The sequence below is a fragment of the Macrobrachium rosenbergii genome, chromosome 14, assembly GCF_040412425.1.
Source record: "Macrobrachium rosenbergii isolate ZJJX-2024 chromosome 14, ASM4041242v1, whole genome shotgun sequence".
Lineage (NCBI taxonomy): Eukaryota > Metazoa > Arthropoda > Malacostraca > Decapoda > Palaemonidae > Macrobrachium > Macrobrachium rosenbergii.
Genome location: NC_089754.1, coordinates 40,915,019 through 40,934,770, shown reverse-complemented (window position 1 = coordinate 40,934,770; position 19,752 = coordinate 40,915,019). Strand labels below are relative to the sequence as shown.

At 36.5% G+C, this 19,752-nt stretch overlaps 2 protein-coding genes across 16 annotated transcripts in view; one reads left to right on the top strand and one right to left on the bottom strand.

Moving 5' to 3' along the window:
- Positions 1-19,752, bottom strand: part of Rbcn-3B (WD repeat-containing protein Rbcn-3B) — a 108,089-nt gene that overhangs the window by 45,029 nt on the left and 43,308 nt on the right. For 11 of the 15 annotated variants that reach the window (XM_067116616.1, XM_067116614.1, XM_067116615.1 and 8 more), the window contains one exon: positions 14,533-14,637. The exons of the other annotated variants lie outside the window; for them this stretch is intronic. In XM_067116616.1, coding sequence (XP_066972717.1) covers positions 14,533-14,637 — 105 coding nt within the window. The remainder of the gene's footprint in view (positions 1-14,532; positions 14,638-19,752) is intronic. 15 annotated transcript variants of the gene reach the window in all.
- On the top strand, positions 5,989-8,118 carry LOC136846013 (uncharacterized). Its single transcript, XM_067116629.1, has 2 exons — positions 5,989-6,195; positions 6,934-8,118. The coding sequence occupies exons 1-2, from the start codon at positions 6,004-6,006 to the stop codon at positions 7,885-7,887; spliced, it is 1,146 nt and encodes a 381-aa protein (XP_066972730.1). The 5' UTR covers positions 5,989-6,003; the 3' UTR covers positions 7,888-8,118.

Genomic DNA, 19,752 nt, shown 5'->3' with positions numbered 1-19,752 from the left:
CGTTCAAGTATCGCCTAACATTTTAAGAGCTTTCAAAACGTTATCCCTCGAGCTCCTTCTAGGACACAATCTCAATAGATCAGGCGTTGTCTTTTATTTTACCAGAGCTCATTATAATTCTCTGAATTCCCTCCCATGCAAACTTAACGTATATCAAGCATTTATTTTCGACTTTTACGGAAGCTTCAAAATTTTTTTTTTAAGTTCACTGTTGAACTAAAAAAGAACGCTGCACTGTCTGTTATTTCGCCTGAGACCAGCAATGTTCCTAGAATATTTTCAGCGCCACAATCACAGCAGATGTCTTTGCAAGAGCTCAACATTACTTCTAAAGCCTAAAGCCTACGAAAATACTGTCACTTATTCCTGCAATCCTCCCTCTGACAACAGCAGAGATAAAAAAATTTTTAAAAATTGCTTGAATTTCCTTCTACACCTTCACAGGCGCTCCGTGTCATCCCCTAAACTTCCTGCTACTCCATTTCTCCTACATAACATTCAACTCTGCTCCTTAGACGTCTTCCCTCGTCTCGTTCACTGAATTCCCAGATTTATGGGCGGAGACCGTAACCTTGCACACAGAATATCTTCCTTAACCGCGGCTTAAATACTCTTCCTCTTATTAGTTCAGACAATATTTTTTTTTATTATTAATAAGTTGTCGAACCAAACTACAGGGTTCAAATTCCCGACCGTCACAGGTTTGGCAAACGTGTGCTTTGTCATGTGTTTACATTTGCATTCACAAAATCATATACACATATGCTACAGTAAAGGTATACGTACATGTAGTACTTTCTCCCTCTTCTCTGACACATTAAAACATACATACATCTCAAAAGACAAACACATGTACACAGTTGAAAATTACCACGTACGTTACACCTACGGTCACGTGTACACTTGTCTTTATGTACGAGAGAGAGAGAGAGAGAGAGAGAGAGAGAGAGAGAGAGAGAGAGAGAGAGAGACCTTGAATGAGGGCACGATCAACCAACGGTGGTGTCCTCACTACCCACACTGCCCTGCCCTACCTTCCTTTTCCATAGATGGCGTCGGCGATTCCAGAGAGTAAGGAGTTATCAAGAGAAATGAAGAAGAAGAGGAGAAACAGATAGGAGAGAGCAGAGAGCGGAGGGAGATGGCGGGGTGGGAGGGGCGTACAGGGGAGAAGGACAAGAGCAAGGGAAAAGGATGCGCTTCCCAAGTAGCCTTGTGGCGGGGACACGGACTCATCAAAGGGCGTGGTCGCTTGCAGGCTTTCCGTCTCTCCGGACTGTGGACGACGTCGTCATTCCCGGACGACACGGCCAAGATCACGCAAAGCTATCCAGACGTGTCGTAAAGACGAGACGAAGGATGCTGGTCGCGACTCTTGCGTGACCTTGACCTCTAGGCGTGACCTCGGGAAATGACCGAGCGACGAGACGTTTGGGACTTTTTTGGGAATTGATTACGCTGGTGTGTTCAAAAGGGCACGAAACGATAAAAGCATAAGGTCAGGTTAATCTAACAACAAACCGATAATCAGTATTTATCACAAAAACTTGGTATATTTCCTTTCTCTCTCTCTCTCTCTCTCTCTCTCTCTCTCTCTCTCTCTCTCTCTTCTCTCTCTCTCTCTCTAACAAAATATACATATATATATATATATATATATATATATATATATATATATATATATATATAATTATTTTTGAATTCAGGATTATGTATACATAAATCCCGAATTCCAAAATAAAAAACATTTTAATCGATACATTTAGAAAGAGAGAGACGAAAAGGTCGTATTTCATACCGCAAAACGCAGCAACAAAAAACAGGAAAAGACAGACATCAAGAAACAAAAGAAACGAAAGAGGCATAACTCTCTGGGGCGCAATCTGAATAGAGATGCTTAAGCGAAGCCCTCTAGGATGTTGGTAAGGCCAAAACGCAGATAGTGGACCAGTTCTGATTTTATATGATGGTCTGCTCACAAGAGCAAGCCCATGCTGACATGGGGCGAATACAATCAAACAACAATCTAACAATTGCGGTTATGTAAGCGGGCAATTGAAGACCGCTTTACATATACTGGCTGAATTTAACTGAACATAAGATTTAGGCCAAAGCCCAAGCACTGGGACCTATGAGGTCATTCAGCGCTGAAACGGAAATTGACAGTAAAAGGTTTGAAAGGTCTAACAGGAGGAAAACCTCGCAGCTGCACTATGAATCAACTGTTAGGAGCGTGGAACGTAAGACGGAATAAAGAGAACATGAAAGGAGGTACAGTAAGAGGAACGAAAGGAATTACAGCTAGAGGCCGAAGGCACGCTGCCAAGAACCTGAGTAATGCCTACAATGCACCGGACGAGGTGCACTGACGGCACTAACCCCTAACGGGGACTGCATATAGCTTTTAATCCTGTTGCCGAAGATTACTGGTTAACAAATTACGTTAATCCTATACATAACACTGGGCTCACACAGTAGACTACAAAACTATTCTTCAATATACAGGTGGGTCTTCCTGCTTCATATTCATGTGTCCAATTACGAGTATTACAAGTTTTCAAGGAGAATATGGACCGGTTCCTTGCCGTGTACGTACATACCAATCTGGGGCTTCTTGAATACTGTGGATGCAGAGTTTAAATATCAAATAACACAAACTTTCCTACTTAAAAACTTACACCGATGCATCCACAGACCCAGTTACATGAAATCTTTGGCTACCAATACTCCGCAGTTTCTTTTTAACCTCTCCCATGATTATTTTTTTAACATACATCCATGAAACACCTGCCGAATGGTTTTGTTTGTAACTGCCAACCTTCGATTGAATTGCTCATAATCAGTGTCAATCACAATAAATGTCAGTGCTTTAAACGAAAAATTTTATGAACAAAACATATTTTAAAATTTTCCACTCATTGTTAAAACACATTTCAACACTGCAACAGTAGTGCACAGAGCACCCAGAAAAACATCAAACTTAACCATTTTGCGGACAAAAGATCAAAACATTTTAAGACAGAATACTGAAATCTTTCCTCATCTTTTTTGGTGTTATGGAATGTATAATTTACGTATGACAACTTGCCACCAACTGCCGCCACTAAACCTCTGGTGTGAGGATGTAACTCTACCTAAACATGCACAATCAGCAAACGTACGGAAGTAGTGGAGACTTCAATGTGTCTTAGGTAATGAACTGTATACAGTACATCACGCGCTTCGCTATATTTCTCCGCTGGTTTATCAAAGCTTTCCTTTGTTTCTTGAAACGCTTATTCGCTGAATTTAACATTTCAAAATTTTGAAAAGTAGGACCACGTAACTTTTAACACAATCCTATACAAGAGATTAATTGGAAATCCGAAATCTTACGATTACAAGTTTTGGTGATTCCTTCTATTCTTCGACCGACGAACTTTGGAATCTTATCCTTCTGTTCTTTCTGACTTATAACCTCTCTTCCTTTATAGGGCAGCAGTTTATTACTTCTCTCCTGATTCATCCCCCCAACGCCCTTCTTTCTTCCTTTCCCCATGTTTTCTCCTGGCATGGGCTAGCAAAAGGTGTCAGACTACCCCGCCCATGAAGCTTTACTCTTAAGAAAAATTTTGTCGTCAAATTTTGCCTCAAAACTCATTCATTTTGACAAGAAATGAGTTTCGCCTGTTATCTAAAAAAAAAAAAAAGGGTCATGGCCTCAGTTTTGCCAAAAATTTTTTCACCAATGATGGCAGCTTGGTACCAAGTTCGGCAGCCCAGACTTCGTAAAAAGACGCCGTAAAACGCGGTACTGGTGGGCACCGCCTCGACTGGGGCAAATAAGGCTTCCAACAAAAATCAAGGTTAGCGAAGTAATGAGTCACTTTTTTACTCTTGGCATGAACTGGGGTAAAATATGAACCATGGAAATGGCAGCATTCGACAAAGAGAGAAATCGAACAGGACTGCACCACTGTGGAAGATATTGAAGGTAGAGCGAATTCCATGCAGACATATATACACACATATATATATCAATATATATATGTGTGTGTGACATCATAACTTTTTTAAGTTATATCACGTGAAAACTGGATTATAATGTCACCTACACTGGCGTGCAAGAGAGCTTTCTGTTAGTATACTTGCGTCAAAAAAGGGTAGGCATAAAAGTGCCACTAACTTCCAAATTGGAGGAAGAAAAAAAGTCTTCTCCATTAGTGAGGTCGGCGAAACTGTGTGGCTGTAACTCGGAAGACGCGGGTTCAAATCCCGCTCCAGAGCTGAAGTTCGATTCTCTCCTTTAACTGCCAGTCACGACATTTAGAAGTAAAATCACTAAACATGCGGTTGACATTCTAAGTTCAACATACGATGGATGTTAGAGAATCCGAATTAGTAAGATCAAACAAAATAAAAGGAAAAAGTCAATTTCAACTAGCCTTGAAACAATGATCACTTCTGAAATGATGAAGGGCTCAACAGAAGCAACGAAGTTTAATAATTAATAAAAGCATTTTGCCAATTAATGCAGATGAAATATGTGAATCCTATATTCATAAAATTATATTATGAAAAACAGTAAAAACAGGCAACCCAATCCTGAAATTACACTAATTATAGCCCAGCTAAATTTTTACCAAAACGATACAATGTTTTGAGGAGAAACAAGTACAGAAATCCGTATAGTCTTAGCAGGAATTATCACCCAAACTGGCTAACTTGCAACTGCTACAACAGATTCCTGAAATAAATGCATTTGCAGTGCAAAATTCGCTTTCCCTCCCAAATGAACGCTATAACCTGAAGAGCAAACGCAAGTTACTGAACAGATATTTTTTTACCAGACACAGTTCCGACATTCCTCTGTCAGATTGGACCTACAGTACAAACTTCCTGATCCATCGCCCAGCAGTCAAGAAGGTACCTGCTAACTCGAAACCCTTACATTAAGAATATCACTTCCTACGTTTCTTGGATACGACAATGCATAAATATTCAGGTCACGTTGTTTTCTAATTCATAACAGAAACCGTTACGCCTAAGTAATGGTCTGCTGGACAACCACGTGAAACACCAAGTCAAAAAAGAGACTTCATAATACCTGACATCTTGTGAATTCAGTCGATAGTAATGTACATATTGTTTTACCCCAAAACTTATGGGGAAAAATGCCACTAAAATGGAAGAAATCCAGTATTTAAAAAAAGGAAAGCCAACGAATAAGTAACAAACACAATAAATCAACAAACAAATCACTTCTGTCCCGGAATACTTCACGGAACGCAATAAAGAAGACGATCAAGGAGACTGGGTAAGGAACCCACAAGGGTAAGACGGGCGTGGAAGGACAGAATGTTCTAGAAAGGACTTTGGGAGTAATACCACGCCCTAGTGGGCATTTTGTAGTTCTACACGAGTGAAAAGGATCTACATAAAATAAAAAAAATATACTGACTGAAACTTCACATTCGGCAAGACTTTTCTTTGGGAAACCATAATACAAGACTAAAATTAATATAATCCGAAGCGAGCTACGTGTATGAATTTTCACATACAATTGAAGAAATACGCCCTGTAACGTACATATCCATATGAGTAACTTATAACAGTCTGTCTCTCTCTCTCTCTCTCTCTCTCTCTCTCTCTCTCTCTCTCTCTCTCTCTCTCTCTCTCTCTCTCTCTGATCTACAACTTACAGTTCTTTCAGACAAATCCACGAGATGAAATTTCAAAACACGAAACTTCGCACACCTGAAGAAACTACGAGATCTGCGGTTGACCAATTAAATTGGCTGTATGCCAGCAATGCCTCTGTCTTCTCTAGGCATCCCGTGAATAACAGAAGCAGCCCTCTGACGAAGAGAAAGGTATCAAATGGGCGTGGCTTAATGGCGACGATGAAACGAAAAAAATAACGATGGGCTCTGTCTACAGTATGATACTAATTGCTGGAGGAGGGGGGGGAGGAAGGGGGTAAGAAGAGGAGGACGAGGGGAGGGGAAAGGGCTGAATTTGAAGATGATGGGGAGGAGCCAAAGGACACGCTACTCCTTCGTCGAGGGCCGTTGGGGAGTGTATAGGGAGAGGGTGGGGGTAGGGACAGCAGCGGCGTTTTATCGCCGAAGAGTATATAAATGGAGGGAAAGCATCTGGGCTGTACAGTTCTCCGCCTCTGGACCTCCTCGAAACGTCTGCAAGATGAACGCCCTGGTACGTGCAGTGTTTTCGGTGTTTTATCCGTTTCTTTCGAGTCTGTGCTTGTGGATGCAGTTATTCACGTTTAGCTTTATTGCAATATTTCACAGACAGTAAGCTGTGACATTTAATCATCTTCTTTAGGCGTATTACTACATCCAATTATCAACACTGGAAAACTACTCATACAGTTCATGAGTAAGACTTTCAGACAGGACAAAATTTATTTCTTATTAAAAGTATAAATGCGCTTTCTATACTTTTCTCTCGAGGGGAACGAAATATCTAATGATACTTATAAAATAATTTCATAAATGCAACAGAAATCTCGCTAAATCGCCACAATGCGATTATGATCTATTTCCTAATAACAATACGCACCGGCGTTAGCGCAAGTGTTTTTTCATCACTTAATTTCCTACAACGCTTACATCTTCATGGAGGCACAAAATTCTGCTGCATGTGACAATTAATTACACTCAACTCGAAGCTAATCTATTCAAAATTCCATTTTGTAACCTGGTATTTCAAGACCACTTCACTCTTCTACAAATTCATTCATTTTAATACTTATTCCGTTAATATTATGTTCGTTACGGAAGAATAGTAATAATGAAACAGAAAACCATTCAACAATGTCTTAATGAATTTCACCCAACTTCCAACCATATCCCAAAATTCACCCCTCTGGATTATAAGTATAACCCATTTTAGGAATATTTAATACAAAACATATTTATCTCTTTCAAACAGGTAGTGATATCAGCATGCATATGTGCAGTTGCAGGGATGCCCCAGTATCCATATGGATACACAGGCTACCCATATGCTGCTGTTGCACCCATTGTAGGGCCCACAACCTATGACTACAACCTCATCCCAGACTCAGCACCCATTCCTGCGCCTCTGCACGCCCCCATTGCAGTTGCTCCCGCTGTAGCCCCAACTGAATACAAGAACCAGTACCACTCACAAGACGAACTTGGACAGTACGCCTACGGCCACGCTTCTTTGGGTCAGGTACACAATGCAGTGAGGGACTTCACTGGGGCTGTCAGGGGAAGCTATTCTTACATTGACGCCAACAACGAAGAGGTCATTGTGCACTACATTGCTGATCATGATGGTTTCCGCGTTTCTTCCAACGCTCTGCCAGTTGCCCCAACTTTCGACAGCGCTGCCCCTGTAGCTCCTGAGTTCAACCTTGTAGCACCAGTCTTTGATCTCGAACCTGCTGTTGAGACACCTGAAGTAGCCGCAGCAAGAGCCGAACACTTCAGACTCGTGGAGGAACACAAGGCTGCTGTAGCTGCTGCACTCGCTGCTGCTGAAGAAGAAGCAACAACTGAGGAAGCTATCATAGAGGAAGCTGTAGTAGAGGAAACAACCGAGGCAGTCATATCTGAAGGAGATGAAGTACCCGTGGAAGCAGCTGAGGAGGTAGCTGAGGAGGAGACTGTAACAGAGGCTGCTGAAGCTGCTACCGAAACCCCTGCCGAAGAAGAGACAGCCGCTGAGGAAACAGCTGAACGTAGGAAACGCCAAGTTGTGAACTACTTCCCACAGTACTACAGCGCTCTGCCAGTGGAACCAGTTGTAGTGAAGGCTGAAGCCCCCGTCGTACCAGTATCACAGGCAGTGCATGATGCTGAACTCCTAAGAGTTGTCCACAACCCAGGCCATGCCGTTTCTTACCGTGTTGACTAAACGCCCACTGGATGTTTTCAGTTTCCATATTTGTTAAATGGTGACTGTTATTGCCATACCCTAGACAAAATGCGACAGGTTTCAACTAGGCATAAGCTCAATATCTGTTAGCTTGAAAACCACGAGAGAGATTTATTCAGATTTTTTCAGGTACCCCCAAATCTCTTTCCATTTCAGACTTCTGTATATATTGTAAAAATCTTCAAAAATAAAGAATTTGAGTAAGAAAAATATGTATATAACCTAGCAACAAAATAATAAAAGGACTAAGCGCGGACATGAACAATTATGGTGCATGCCTACGAATGCATCATTATGATCACTTTTACGAACAGAAGTATCATTAAATGTTGATCTCTTTTAATCTTATGTAGTTATGCTACTCGTGTTCAATCAAACAATTAGTAAAACACGGTTTACTATAATTTTTGAACGAAAAACAAAATCGACTGTAGACCGTTTATTTATCTCTTACTTTCTTCTTTGCATTTGCATCCACAATCTTCATCTTACTAGAAACTGTTTTTAAGCAGACAATCACAAGTATTGCATACATACATATACACATACATACATGCCTGTATGTATATATACTGTACACATATATATATATAATACACAGGTAGTGCTGGAGTTACGATAATTCGCCTACGATAATTCGATTTTGCGATGGGGTTAGAAATTAAAACCGATACAACAATATTTAGAAAATATTTTAAAATTTCGTACAGGTGCAGGAAGGAGCGTACAATCAGGAAGCAAGAGAGACCAAATTACAATAGACCAACTTCTTTTCCTTCATCTCTTTATCCCATCTTCTGGTTAAAAAAGTAAAAGAGAATGTGATAAAAGTATTGTTAATAACGTTATACTCTTGAGTAAATGCGTACAGTCATAAACAACCGAACGAGAAACTGCTGTTTTGCTAATAACCAAATCGGATAACAATAGCTTGTATTTCAACCATTGTACGGTAGTAAACAATTACCATAGTTATGTTACAAATGACGTCAAGTAGAACAGGACTGATATACTTTTACATTATACCATTATTCGCTATGGAGAAAAGATCCGCAAGGAAATATACTGCTAAATTTAAGCTGCAAGTTGTAGCTGAAGATAAGAAAACAATATTCAAGCTGCTAATGACTACAAATTGACATGTAAGCCTACGCCCTGTCACTGTCTCAAAATATAAGAATTTGATGTGTAGGTCTATAACGTGCCATTGCCTCAAAATATAAGAATTTGAAGTGTAGATCTAATCTCCCATTGATATTAACATTTGACATGCAGGATTATGATGAATTAATACCCTAGTATCGGAACTGGCTGCATAAGTCTATGCTTTATTTCAATTAATGTGGTTTATATGGAATCGTTAATGTAGACCAACACCAATGAAAAAAACAAGATGTTTGTGCATGATACAAAAAATAAGATGCATACACAAAATGATCCAAGATTTTCATAATGATATATAACAATATATCTTTTATCGAAGATATCAATTGCATACGTCACAACTCCAGGAACTCAAATCTGTGACGTCATCATTCTTGCACGAAGCACAACATGACCGAACGGAGTCAAATCCGTACTATAAATAATAACGTTATACTCTTGCCGCGCAAATTCTTACAGCCAATAACAACCGAACGAGAAACTGCTGCTTTGCTGATGACCGAATTAGATAACAACAGCCGTTTTGCTTGTATTTCAACCATTGTACGCAGTAAACAATTACCGTAATTACTGTATCTTACAACTGACGTTAAGTAGAATACGACTGATATATTTTTACACTATACCCTTATTAGCTATGAAGAAAAGATCGGCAAGGAAATATACTACTAAATTTCAGCTGGTAGTTGTAGCTGAAGCTGAGAAAACAATATTCAAGCTGCTAATGACTATAAATTATCATGCATCAGCAACATGGATGAAACTCGACCGTAAATAAAATTGGAGAGAAAAGTATTTTAATCAAAACTACTGGGCATGGAAGAACACATACTATTGCTGTTTTCACGCTGATAAAATATAAATACATAGAGCTTGTATTAAGATGAAATCAAGTGAAAATAGCGAACGGAATCTGCCAACGTAATCTATTAACGAAAAAATAGCTAAACTAATTTCACAAGGAGACGTATTTAAGTTATATTTTGACTTAAAAATACTTCATATAACGAAAAATAACTTTGTCCCATATAAATAAAGTATCTAGAGATTCATTTATGCTAACTAGAAGCAAGAAAAGCGCTCTGAACTTATTTAAATACGGCGAAATAAACTTGCCGTTACCGAGTCCGGTAGTCAATTTCCAAATCAAAACATGATCGCTATGATCACAATTTATAATACATAAGCAATATGAGAATACATACAATATTATTTGATACACTGAAGTAAAGCGTAACTTTTTAAAGGATCCATGGAAAAATGGAAACGATGCATATTCGTTATGTTGATGTTTGTAAAATACGATATTAATATGTGAATATAGAGTACAGTATAATGTAGGCTAGGCTACCGTATATATGTGTACGATATACCACAATATAGGCTAAGCTATTCTTGTTTTTTATTCAATTTCTCTTTGTACTGAATAGTCATACGTCAATCTGCATGAACCTCCAGAATTAGCAGATAATAATTACTACACCGTATATGCATAGAGTATACTTTATAATTTAGACTAGGCTACCATATAAGTATAAATGATACTGAATGCCCTAGTGGAGGCTAGGCTATATTCGAGATACGTTTTTTCCACCAAGCGATAAGTTTTTTGGAACCTAATCCCATCGTAAGGAGGATAATACCTGTATATATAACAGTTGACCCCAGATATTCGCAACAGTACTTCTACCCCCCGAATACCTTAAATCCGCAAATAGCTTAAAACCCCTCTAAAACTTAGAATTGCCTATTTTGATAGTTCAAAGCACCAAAAATCCCTCTAAAAATTCTTATGCCTGAATATTTTAATAGTTTACCTTTCACTTGCACCAAATAATGATCAGGTACACTCCAGTCTCTGCTCCTCTGACCTAGACATTCATCACCTTGCTTTCCATTTCCGGTAAACTCATACACTCTAACAATACATTTTCCTCACTATTTTCTCTCTGCCAAGTGAGCTCATGAATATTTTTCTTTGGTAACCATGTATCCCAACAACGATAACCCTTTCCAAACACATTTCCATAAGATTCCCTTCATTCTCATTTGTTCCTGGAACACTATATCTGCCCACAATACCAGCTCTTCTCTGTCACCTACCTTTGCATTTAATTAACTAGCATAACCTCCCTTTCATGTTCTTGAAACCTAACAGGGAAAATTCAAACTAATCAAAAAACACTTTCACTGTCATTCGTTACCAAACTTGGTCTTAAACATTCACCACCACAATTTTGCTCCAGCCATACTCAATCTTACCCATACAATTCTAAAAACATTACATTTGTACCCTTTTCACATGTCCCCAGAGTCTCTCTGAGACCACAAGTGCTACATCAGAATAAAAAATCCAGCATACCCTCCTCTGACAAATCATTCACCTTACGTTTCTTCTCATCTGAACCACAGCAATGAGTATTAAAAATCCAATGATACACCATACCTTTGTATTTCTGTTTTTTTACCGTTAGATACAAGGTATGGGGCTGTTGGCCCCCCTTGTCCATAGTCATTCAGTGAACTTCACAGCAAGCACAGTGGCATGAATACTATAATCTATGCATTCTACATGAGTGATAATGTGATGTCCACTGGCCTCAAGTGAAGATGCTCGATTGCTTTTTAGTTACATTTCCTCCTCCACAGGATCCACAACCCTCCACTGACCCCCAAAAACCATTGGCACTTCTAAGGCAATAATGTTATACCACTTATTCCCAATGCAGTATCAGCCCACAGGAAGTAGATTGATGTTACCCAGTGGGTGCCACTGGCCTCAAGGGATAAGTTCATCTGCCATTTCAGGGGTATTCCTTCCCAAGGGATTCACAACCCTTTAATAGGTGCTCATCTACCCTGCGATACATCCAGTGGTGCAATTCAAATATTTTTTCAGCTGGTTCTATCATAAAAAGCATGTCACATTTGCTCCATGACATGCTAAATGAAATTTATGTTACGAGTTAAAAGTTGCGTGCTCTACTCTACTTATAACTGCCTATTTGGGTGGTCAACTGGTTGTTACACTTAACCGGTTCACCTAACTCATAAAATTCTGTGAGAAAATTCACTGAACCAGTGCAAACCAGCTGAATCCCACTACTGGATGCATCTCATTGGAATTCAAAGCATTGGCACTTCCTATGGCAGTGGCGACTGGGTAATAAAACTTATAATCACAACAGCATTGGACAAAATTCAATTCAATTCAATTTACTTATTCATCTCCTACTGTCAACTTAGAAAGTTATTATGGTTACTATAAAATCAGTGTTTACTGTTATTTCTGTTATTTTTCCTCAGCCACTAATGATTAATTATGCTTCAATGATATCTCATTCTAGAACTACACTGGATATTAAAACTCTATTCCCTTCACTGGGTGCCTGAAATCCATATGTTAAAAATAATTAAATTTCCATTAACAAAAACACTCACTTTTCATTGTCCCCTTCAAGAAATCTCAGATAATACACTAACATGAACAACCATTTCTAAAACGAATTGGAAAAAATTTATATAAAATTAATGAAAATAAGTGGATGAACACAGAAAACCAATTAATAACAATCAAAATGCATCAACACTATAAAACCATTCGCTAATGGTCAGAAATTTCTCTCCCACAAAGTATTAACCTGAGTTAGTAATAAACAGATCATACCAGACCAAATTTGGTATTAAATGGTTATAAGAACCTATATTACTCACTCCATGCTTCCTACATCTCTAAAGAGCAAATCTTATACATGATCATATTAATCAAAGCTGCAGTTCATGTATCCTGAACCCATATTCCTGACCAACACATGCAATTGATATATTACATCAAAAACATGCCTTAATTTTAGTTGTTAATAAAAGTATAAAAGATAATTTTTCTCTATTATTTCAAAATACAATTATGAATATTAATACCACGATCAGCTTCATAACTAAACTAGTAGTTTGCAAAACTAACTGATCTTTTCTCATCAGATAGAGTGTTTTGTTTAAATAAGCTCCTCCTGAATAATAATACTGTTAATATAATACAATAAAATGGTGATGTTTGGTTCTATTTGGATATCTTTCTACAGAAAAAATAACACTGATAACAATATCAACATTTTCTTGATATTGACGTACATGCAATCAACTATACATATCACTGAATGAAACAAATTACTAATCATTGCCCAAAATCAAAGATTTCTTTATTGTAGTGTATTTTTAGATTATATTTTTAAGTACTTGCATGAAAATTACACCCGAGCAATGTGTTTAAATAATCAAACATTATTATTTTGTTATGTTTAGTCCAACTAACTATTACTAAGTTGGATGGTGATGGTACAGTGCATAATTCATTGGCTTAAACGTCAACACCAATAGAATTTTATTTGGAAGCAATGAAACACATTCAACCAGAATTTCATGCATAAAATAATTTCCCATGAATGGATAGGATTAAGCTTATAAAAGAACAACCTGTAGTGACTTGGATCACAATCCAGACACTTATCTCCTAGTGTTTTGTATGTCCAGAAGTTCACCTTTTGACAAAATTCTGCAGAGGTGTAATGTTACTATAAAAATGTTTGCAGTCCTGACAATGCTTCTGAAAAAATAAAAATACTCCCATTCTATAGACAGTTCTTTACGTCCTATGGGTTTGACTAATAATACTTATTTTAGCAGCACTGTTATCAATCTGCCTCCTTCTGATAAAAAAAAATATATTTCCTAAGATTAAGGAAGGCTATTTAGAAAGATCTACAGTTCTAAAATCCCATCCAACCCCCTGTAAGCCTTGTTTTCTTTTTCTTGTTTTGAAATCAATAACTGGTGGTAAGAACAGTCCGAACACTACAACTAGTGCATACTCAAACAAGTTCAGATACAAAAATATGCATTGTAACAAAATTTAACATCAATATCACATAAGTATAACTGCCAAAACATTTGTAGTAAGACAGGATAATTATCCTAAACATGAAAGTGAAATGACTGGCTAGCATAAAAGTCTTAGTAAAATTCAGTACCATTCATCTAATACAAAAAAGATAAGATACACTTACCAACCTCCTGAAAGTTATATTTGATATTTTCTTTTAAACATGGCAATAGAATAGTGAAAAACGAGGGTATTTGTCATGCAAGTACTGAAAAGACTTGGATAGGTATCCTTCTCAGAGTTTCTGGCATACTGTTTGATGCATTCACTTTCAAAAAAAAAATACCCAAATGTTTTCTAAAATGTCTCTAGTTGTCTAGCACATTTGATGGTGTTATGAATTTATGCGATCTATGGTACAGAAAAAAACATATTTCTAAAGCAGCCTATCACTCACTGTAATAATCTATCATCTAAAACAACAGTAATCAAACATGAACACTCAACTCTCAACTTATCAAAAGCACTTCATTCTCAGAAGAACATACAATAATATCACATTTTTCTTGATAAAGACTCACCCTTTGATGAACTGAGTGTGGTTGGACGAAACCCTGACTGTTCCACTTTGTTCTGTATGAGATTCTGGACACTCTCAGCAGACTCCTTGACCCGAGACAGCAACCCTGCTCAAGTGCAACCAACACAATACCATAACCCCATTAGTGAACACTGGACAGAGCAAGGTTACATGCTGTGCCATTTCCTAGTTATACAATCTTTTATAATAAAAACATGAACATATTAAATGAGTGACTGTCTTTCTTTATATATGTGATCAGTACTGCATAGGACAAAATACTGTATTTTCTTTTCAAGTGGAGAATGCTAAAGAGGTGAAACCTTGCCCAAAAGAGCCGCATACGTTACTTTTCTGAAGCTGTCATCCACCAAAGTAAAACCAGTAAACAGTAAATACAGTAATGGAGATAATTTAAGAGGAAAGCCTCTTATAACTACACAGCCTAAGCGTACCTTTTTAAAATACTACTGATGCACACAATACCACTGTATGTAAAAAACATATATTGAAATGAATATTCACTGAACAATACAATACACATTTCAGGTGTGATGCCCATTTTCAAAGCACTTAACTCTTTTCACATAAAAAAAATCTGAAAATCCCTCTTTGAAAACTGACTAAAATTATTAAAGAAATCAATTAATACTATCCAGAATTTTACATCTTTTTCTGATAATTATAACAAAGAGGGTATATGTAAATCAATATACATCCCAAAATTATAAAAAATATATTATATATGAACAGATATACAGTATAACAAACTAGGGCTGGATCATTAAAGAAATTCTGGAACCATATGAGTATGAACTTCACTAATTTCTAGTAAAAGAAGTGCAAATATATCCTTCTAGATGACAATCTACTAATAAAAAAAAGGCAATACATTTGTATTTAGTGCTCCACACATGGACAAGAGCAAAAGTAATAAAAAAGTCACTCAGGTAGGTCCATAAGTCCTAAAATACATTTGTATATCTGAATGACAATTGATGTTTCTTGGCTCTAAGGTACTATCCAGCAGGATAATTAGCCTTTAGGTGCAGATCTGAATATAACTGTTGCTTTATCCATTCAAGGTAATACTCCATACTATTACACTACAGGCCTTATATGTCTGAACTTTTTAATAAAATCTACTCTAGCCTGTACAACCAATCACTTTCTCTCCCAACAGTAAATTAAACTTGCATTATTTCTTTTATGTATATTTCATTGTAAACATTTTGTAAATTTATTACACCTTCCAAACTTATGTCTGCATCCTACTGTCTGCAAATATTCAAGCCTCCAGTATCATTTTGCTTACTGTAACCTGCTTCTCTACTTCTCAAAAGATCTCCCCTTTTTCAGTTATTAATCACACAACACAGCATCAAAAAACATAAAAACTCAAGTCTCACTCCTCTTGAATTCTCCAAGTTTATCTTTAGGCTTTTCAAGTAAAACTTATCCAAATAAAAAAAAATAACCAATTATTCAATTAACTTTAACAGTTTTAAGAAAATGTTACCCAATCATCCAAAACCTCTTATGCCACAGTTTATACAAGAGAGCTGGGCCTAATGAGGTCTGTTTTAGTTAATAACTAATACTCAGGCTACCACACATGTAAACTTAAGATATATACCAAATACTGTTATCTATGGATATGCATACATACAGTATGCATTAACAGTATGTGTAAATACAGTCTGCAAATGTACAAATATCTGCATGCACTTTCATGAAATACAGTACTGACACTTTATTACCTTCTAAATACATTCATTTACTATTACTGGTAATAATTAAATGGCACAGCATTAATTAGTACAAGCACATTCAAACTAACTGTTTTATTTACATGCTAAGGAAACATCTTTTCTAAAAAGCACAGGATGATGAAGAACAGATTATTATTGTTGGATATTTCACACAGAAACTGAGAGATTGAAGCCTCCTTTCTAATTAAGCAACAGTAATTAGTTTATTGTACAATAATAAAATGTGAGGAGTTTTTTTATATAAAAAACTGAAGCTGAAAAACCTCCAGAAACTTTAATAGCACGTAATTATTTCTATGGTATCTTTGCAAAACTAGTTTAATTCAGTTAGGAAATCTCTCTGCTTTTAAAGCATTGTCCAAGCATGAAAATAGGTTTTACCATTAATTACCATTCCCCAGAAATAAACATTTGAAAAGTGAGACAATTCCCACATGAAATCAATTGCACTTCATTCCAAATATAGATTAGTAGAAGTTCCTGTTGTATTAATATATGAGCCCCTTGGTATCTACACAGAAATCACACATGTAACTAAATCATCAATAACTAGAGTAAGAATTACTTCATAGGCTCCTCAAACATAAGCATTAGTTGAAATAAAAACCCAGGACCACCATCTTTCCCTAATGATTCCCAAACATGCTTCTACAACCAGACATATGTATGCCTCCCAGCCCATCTACCAATGATATGAGACAGAATAGAATTTTTTGCTTTACTGAGACAAAACACTGAAACTACAGAAATTCTGAATGCTAATATACACATCCTTTTCATGGCTGATCTTTTTTTCACTTTGTAAAATAACATTTGTTCATCACAGGACTTCACATCCGCTCCTTAGTCATGACCTTAATACAATAATAAAGAAGGGTTAATGTAAAAATTAAGATAATTTTATCCTAAAACTTCCATAAATACTTTACTTTACTTTATACTTAATTTTCCATCTTAGATTTTTATCGATCTTCACAATTACTAAAACACCTATTCACTATATTAAACAATTATATAAAATTCAAAAGTAGTCTAATCATACCCTTGACTGCACAAAAACACGCTTTGAAAGAGAATTCATAAATAATAAAGACTAAACAGAATACTCCCTTGTCCTTTTTTTTTCACAAAACAGTTATTTTCTAAAGAGGAATAATACAAGCCAATATATCTCCTATTACAAGACAACCAACTTACAAAATTATAAGCTTAAGCTTATTCCTTTAACCTGTTACCGAATATCACAAATCATCAATCTGCACTCTTTCCAAATAAGGAATTTACACATCTCACATAAAGAAAGATATCATAGTAATGGAACAAAATAAAATGTTTGACAACCTTAACAAAAGTCAATAGAGAGAAGGAAGATTGACTTTTTTGGACATGGACAATCGCATCATTTTTAGAAATAATAGATAACAAGTTCTCTTCAACCTCCAGGAATTACTTAGAATTTGAAAGCCCAAAAGACAGTAACAACCACTAACTACTTTTTTAATTCAATACGGTAACTACAATAAGAATGTGACATAGACCACTCCCAAGTACTAGTACATGCAAAATCAAATTAGGTGCACTAGTGTCGTCTAAAGAGTGCAAATGGATCATAATCATTAGGAGCTCTTACGGGTGGATACTCTTTGTAGCTGCAACTGTACAACAGTTCCATCTTAAAATCATGCTTTGAGTTTTCTTGGGCTTTCAAATATAAAATGTAAAGAGTATCTAAACAATGGTCTTGACAGAATTTCAAGTTAAAATTGATGTCAGTTACATAAAAGTAAACACAAAATACAAAGTCTTTGTAAATAGAAACAGGTCAAGAACATTATTAATGTCCTAATAATTTGCAACTGAGAAGTGCAATGCAGTATAGGATATAATATACTGTATGTAAATGCAGTGCATATGGAAGTAACAGATGTGCTCCAGTTGTGCAGTATAAAAGTCAGTATATCTGAACCATCTTCTTGTAGCTGATCAACCTATAACCTTCAGTACTTACAAGAATCACAAGGACTCTCTCATCAGTGTAATACATTCTAAATCACCAAAAGAAAAATAGTTACTTTTATTATCTGTAAATAAGAATAAAAACCAGAAATGTGTGGGGTGAGGAAAAAAAAAAAAAATTACAAGATCACTGTGTTTCTAAAGGCAGGTTAAAAATACACTTGTATGGTTCCCATATGAGAATTATTGTACATATTCCCCTTACATGTTTAATTAATGTACCAAAGAGACATGTTGCAGAACTAACCATACCTTTTCAATCCTCTTGTCTCAACAGACATTCGTGACTAACTAAAGAGGTAAAACTTACCTGCTCAAAACTCTCTAGTCTTAAAAGAGAATATATGTGAAGAATTTAAAGGCTGACAATGCAACTTACTTCAAATACCTTACACATGCAACATACAAATACTTGCTCATACAGCCTAATATGTCCCAGATAAAAACAGTGCTCCCAATTTCAAAAATGGAAGTTGTCCTAAGTACATCACATAGTATTAAAAAAACCTAAAAAATATCTCAAGACTTACTTCATACTTCTATAAAGTCCTACAAAACGGAAGTACCTTATTCACAGCTAAGCACCAGTTAAAACTAAATCGTTTACACACGTGGAACAGCAAATCTTTGATGTACTTAAATAATATAAAAGAAACATTCTTAATTACGGTAAAAGCTCAAAAATGACACATGCACAATTTAGCCCAGGTACAGTATTCAACGATTTACTTATCAACAACTGTCATTTGCAAGGATATTTTACCAAAAATTTTCATCCTTTTCATAAGCCAACTGCTAACCGTTTTATACAAACCCATTAATCATAATCTTGACTGAGCAAAATACATCCAGGAACATCAATCAAAAATGATGCTAAGAAAGAGCCAATGGCATATGCTTAGCAAACAATACCAGGTCCATGACATCAAGTTTATTCATTCTTTTATTGTCTGAAGAGGGAGGAGGAGAAGAGAAGAGGGTAGTAAAAGTTATGAATAATGGGTTTATGCAAACTTGTTTTATAGTGAAAACAGTTTATTACAAACCCATCTATCATAGATAGCTTGAATCACAGTTTAGGATGGGGAGGACAAAGCAGAGGAAGTTCAAGATAAACTGCATGATGTCAGTCAAAGTTCCTGAATAATGGGCATTCCAACAAGTAAAGGATTTGATGGGCGATGAACCCAAGAGAGTGTACTCAACGAGGGGTAAGGGGTGGTACTCCAAAATACACATTTTCAGTATACCAGATAAACAATAGATGAATTATGTAGAGGACGAGGTTGAATGATGCAAATTATCTAACCCACATCCCACAAAATGCACATTACCAATTGCAATGAGTACACCAACAATTTTATGAGCAACATCACAAAGATAAAACTTAGCAAGTGCTTTAATGACACCGGGTCCCCATTCTCAGAATGGCA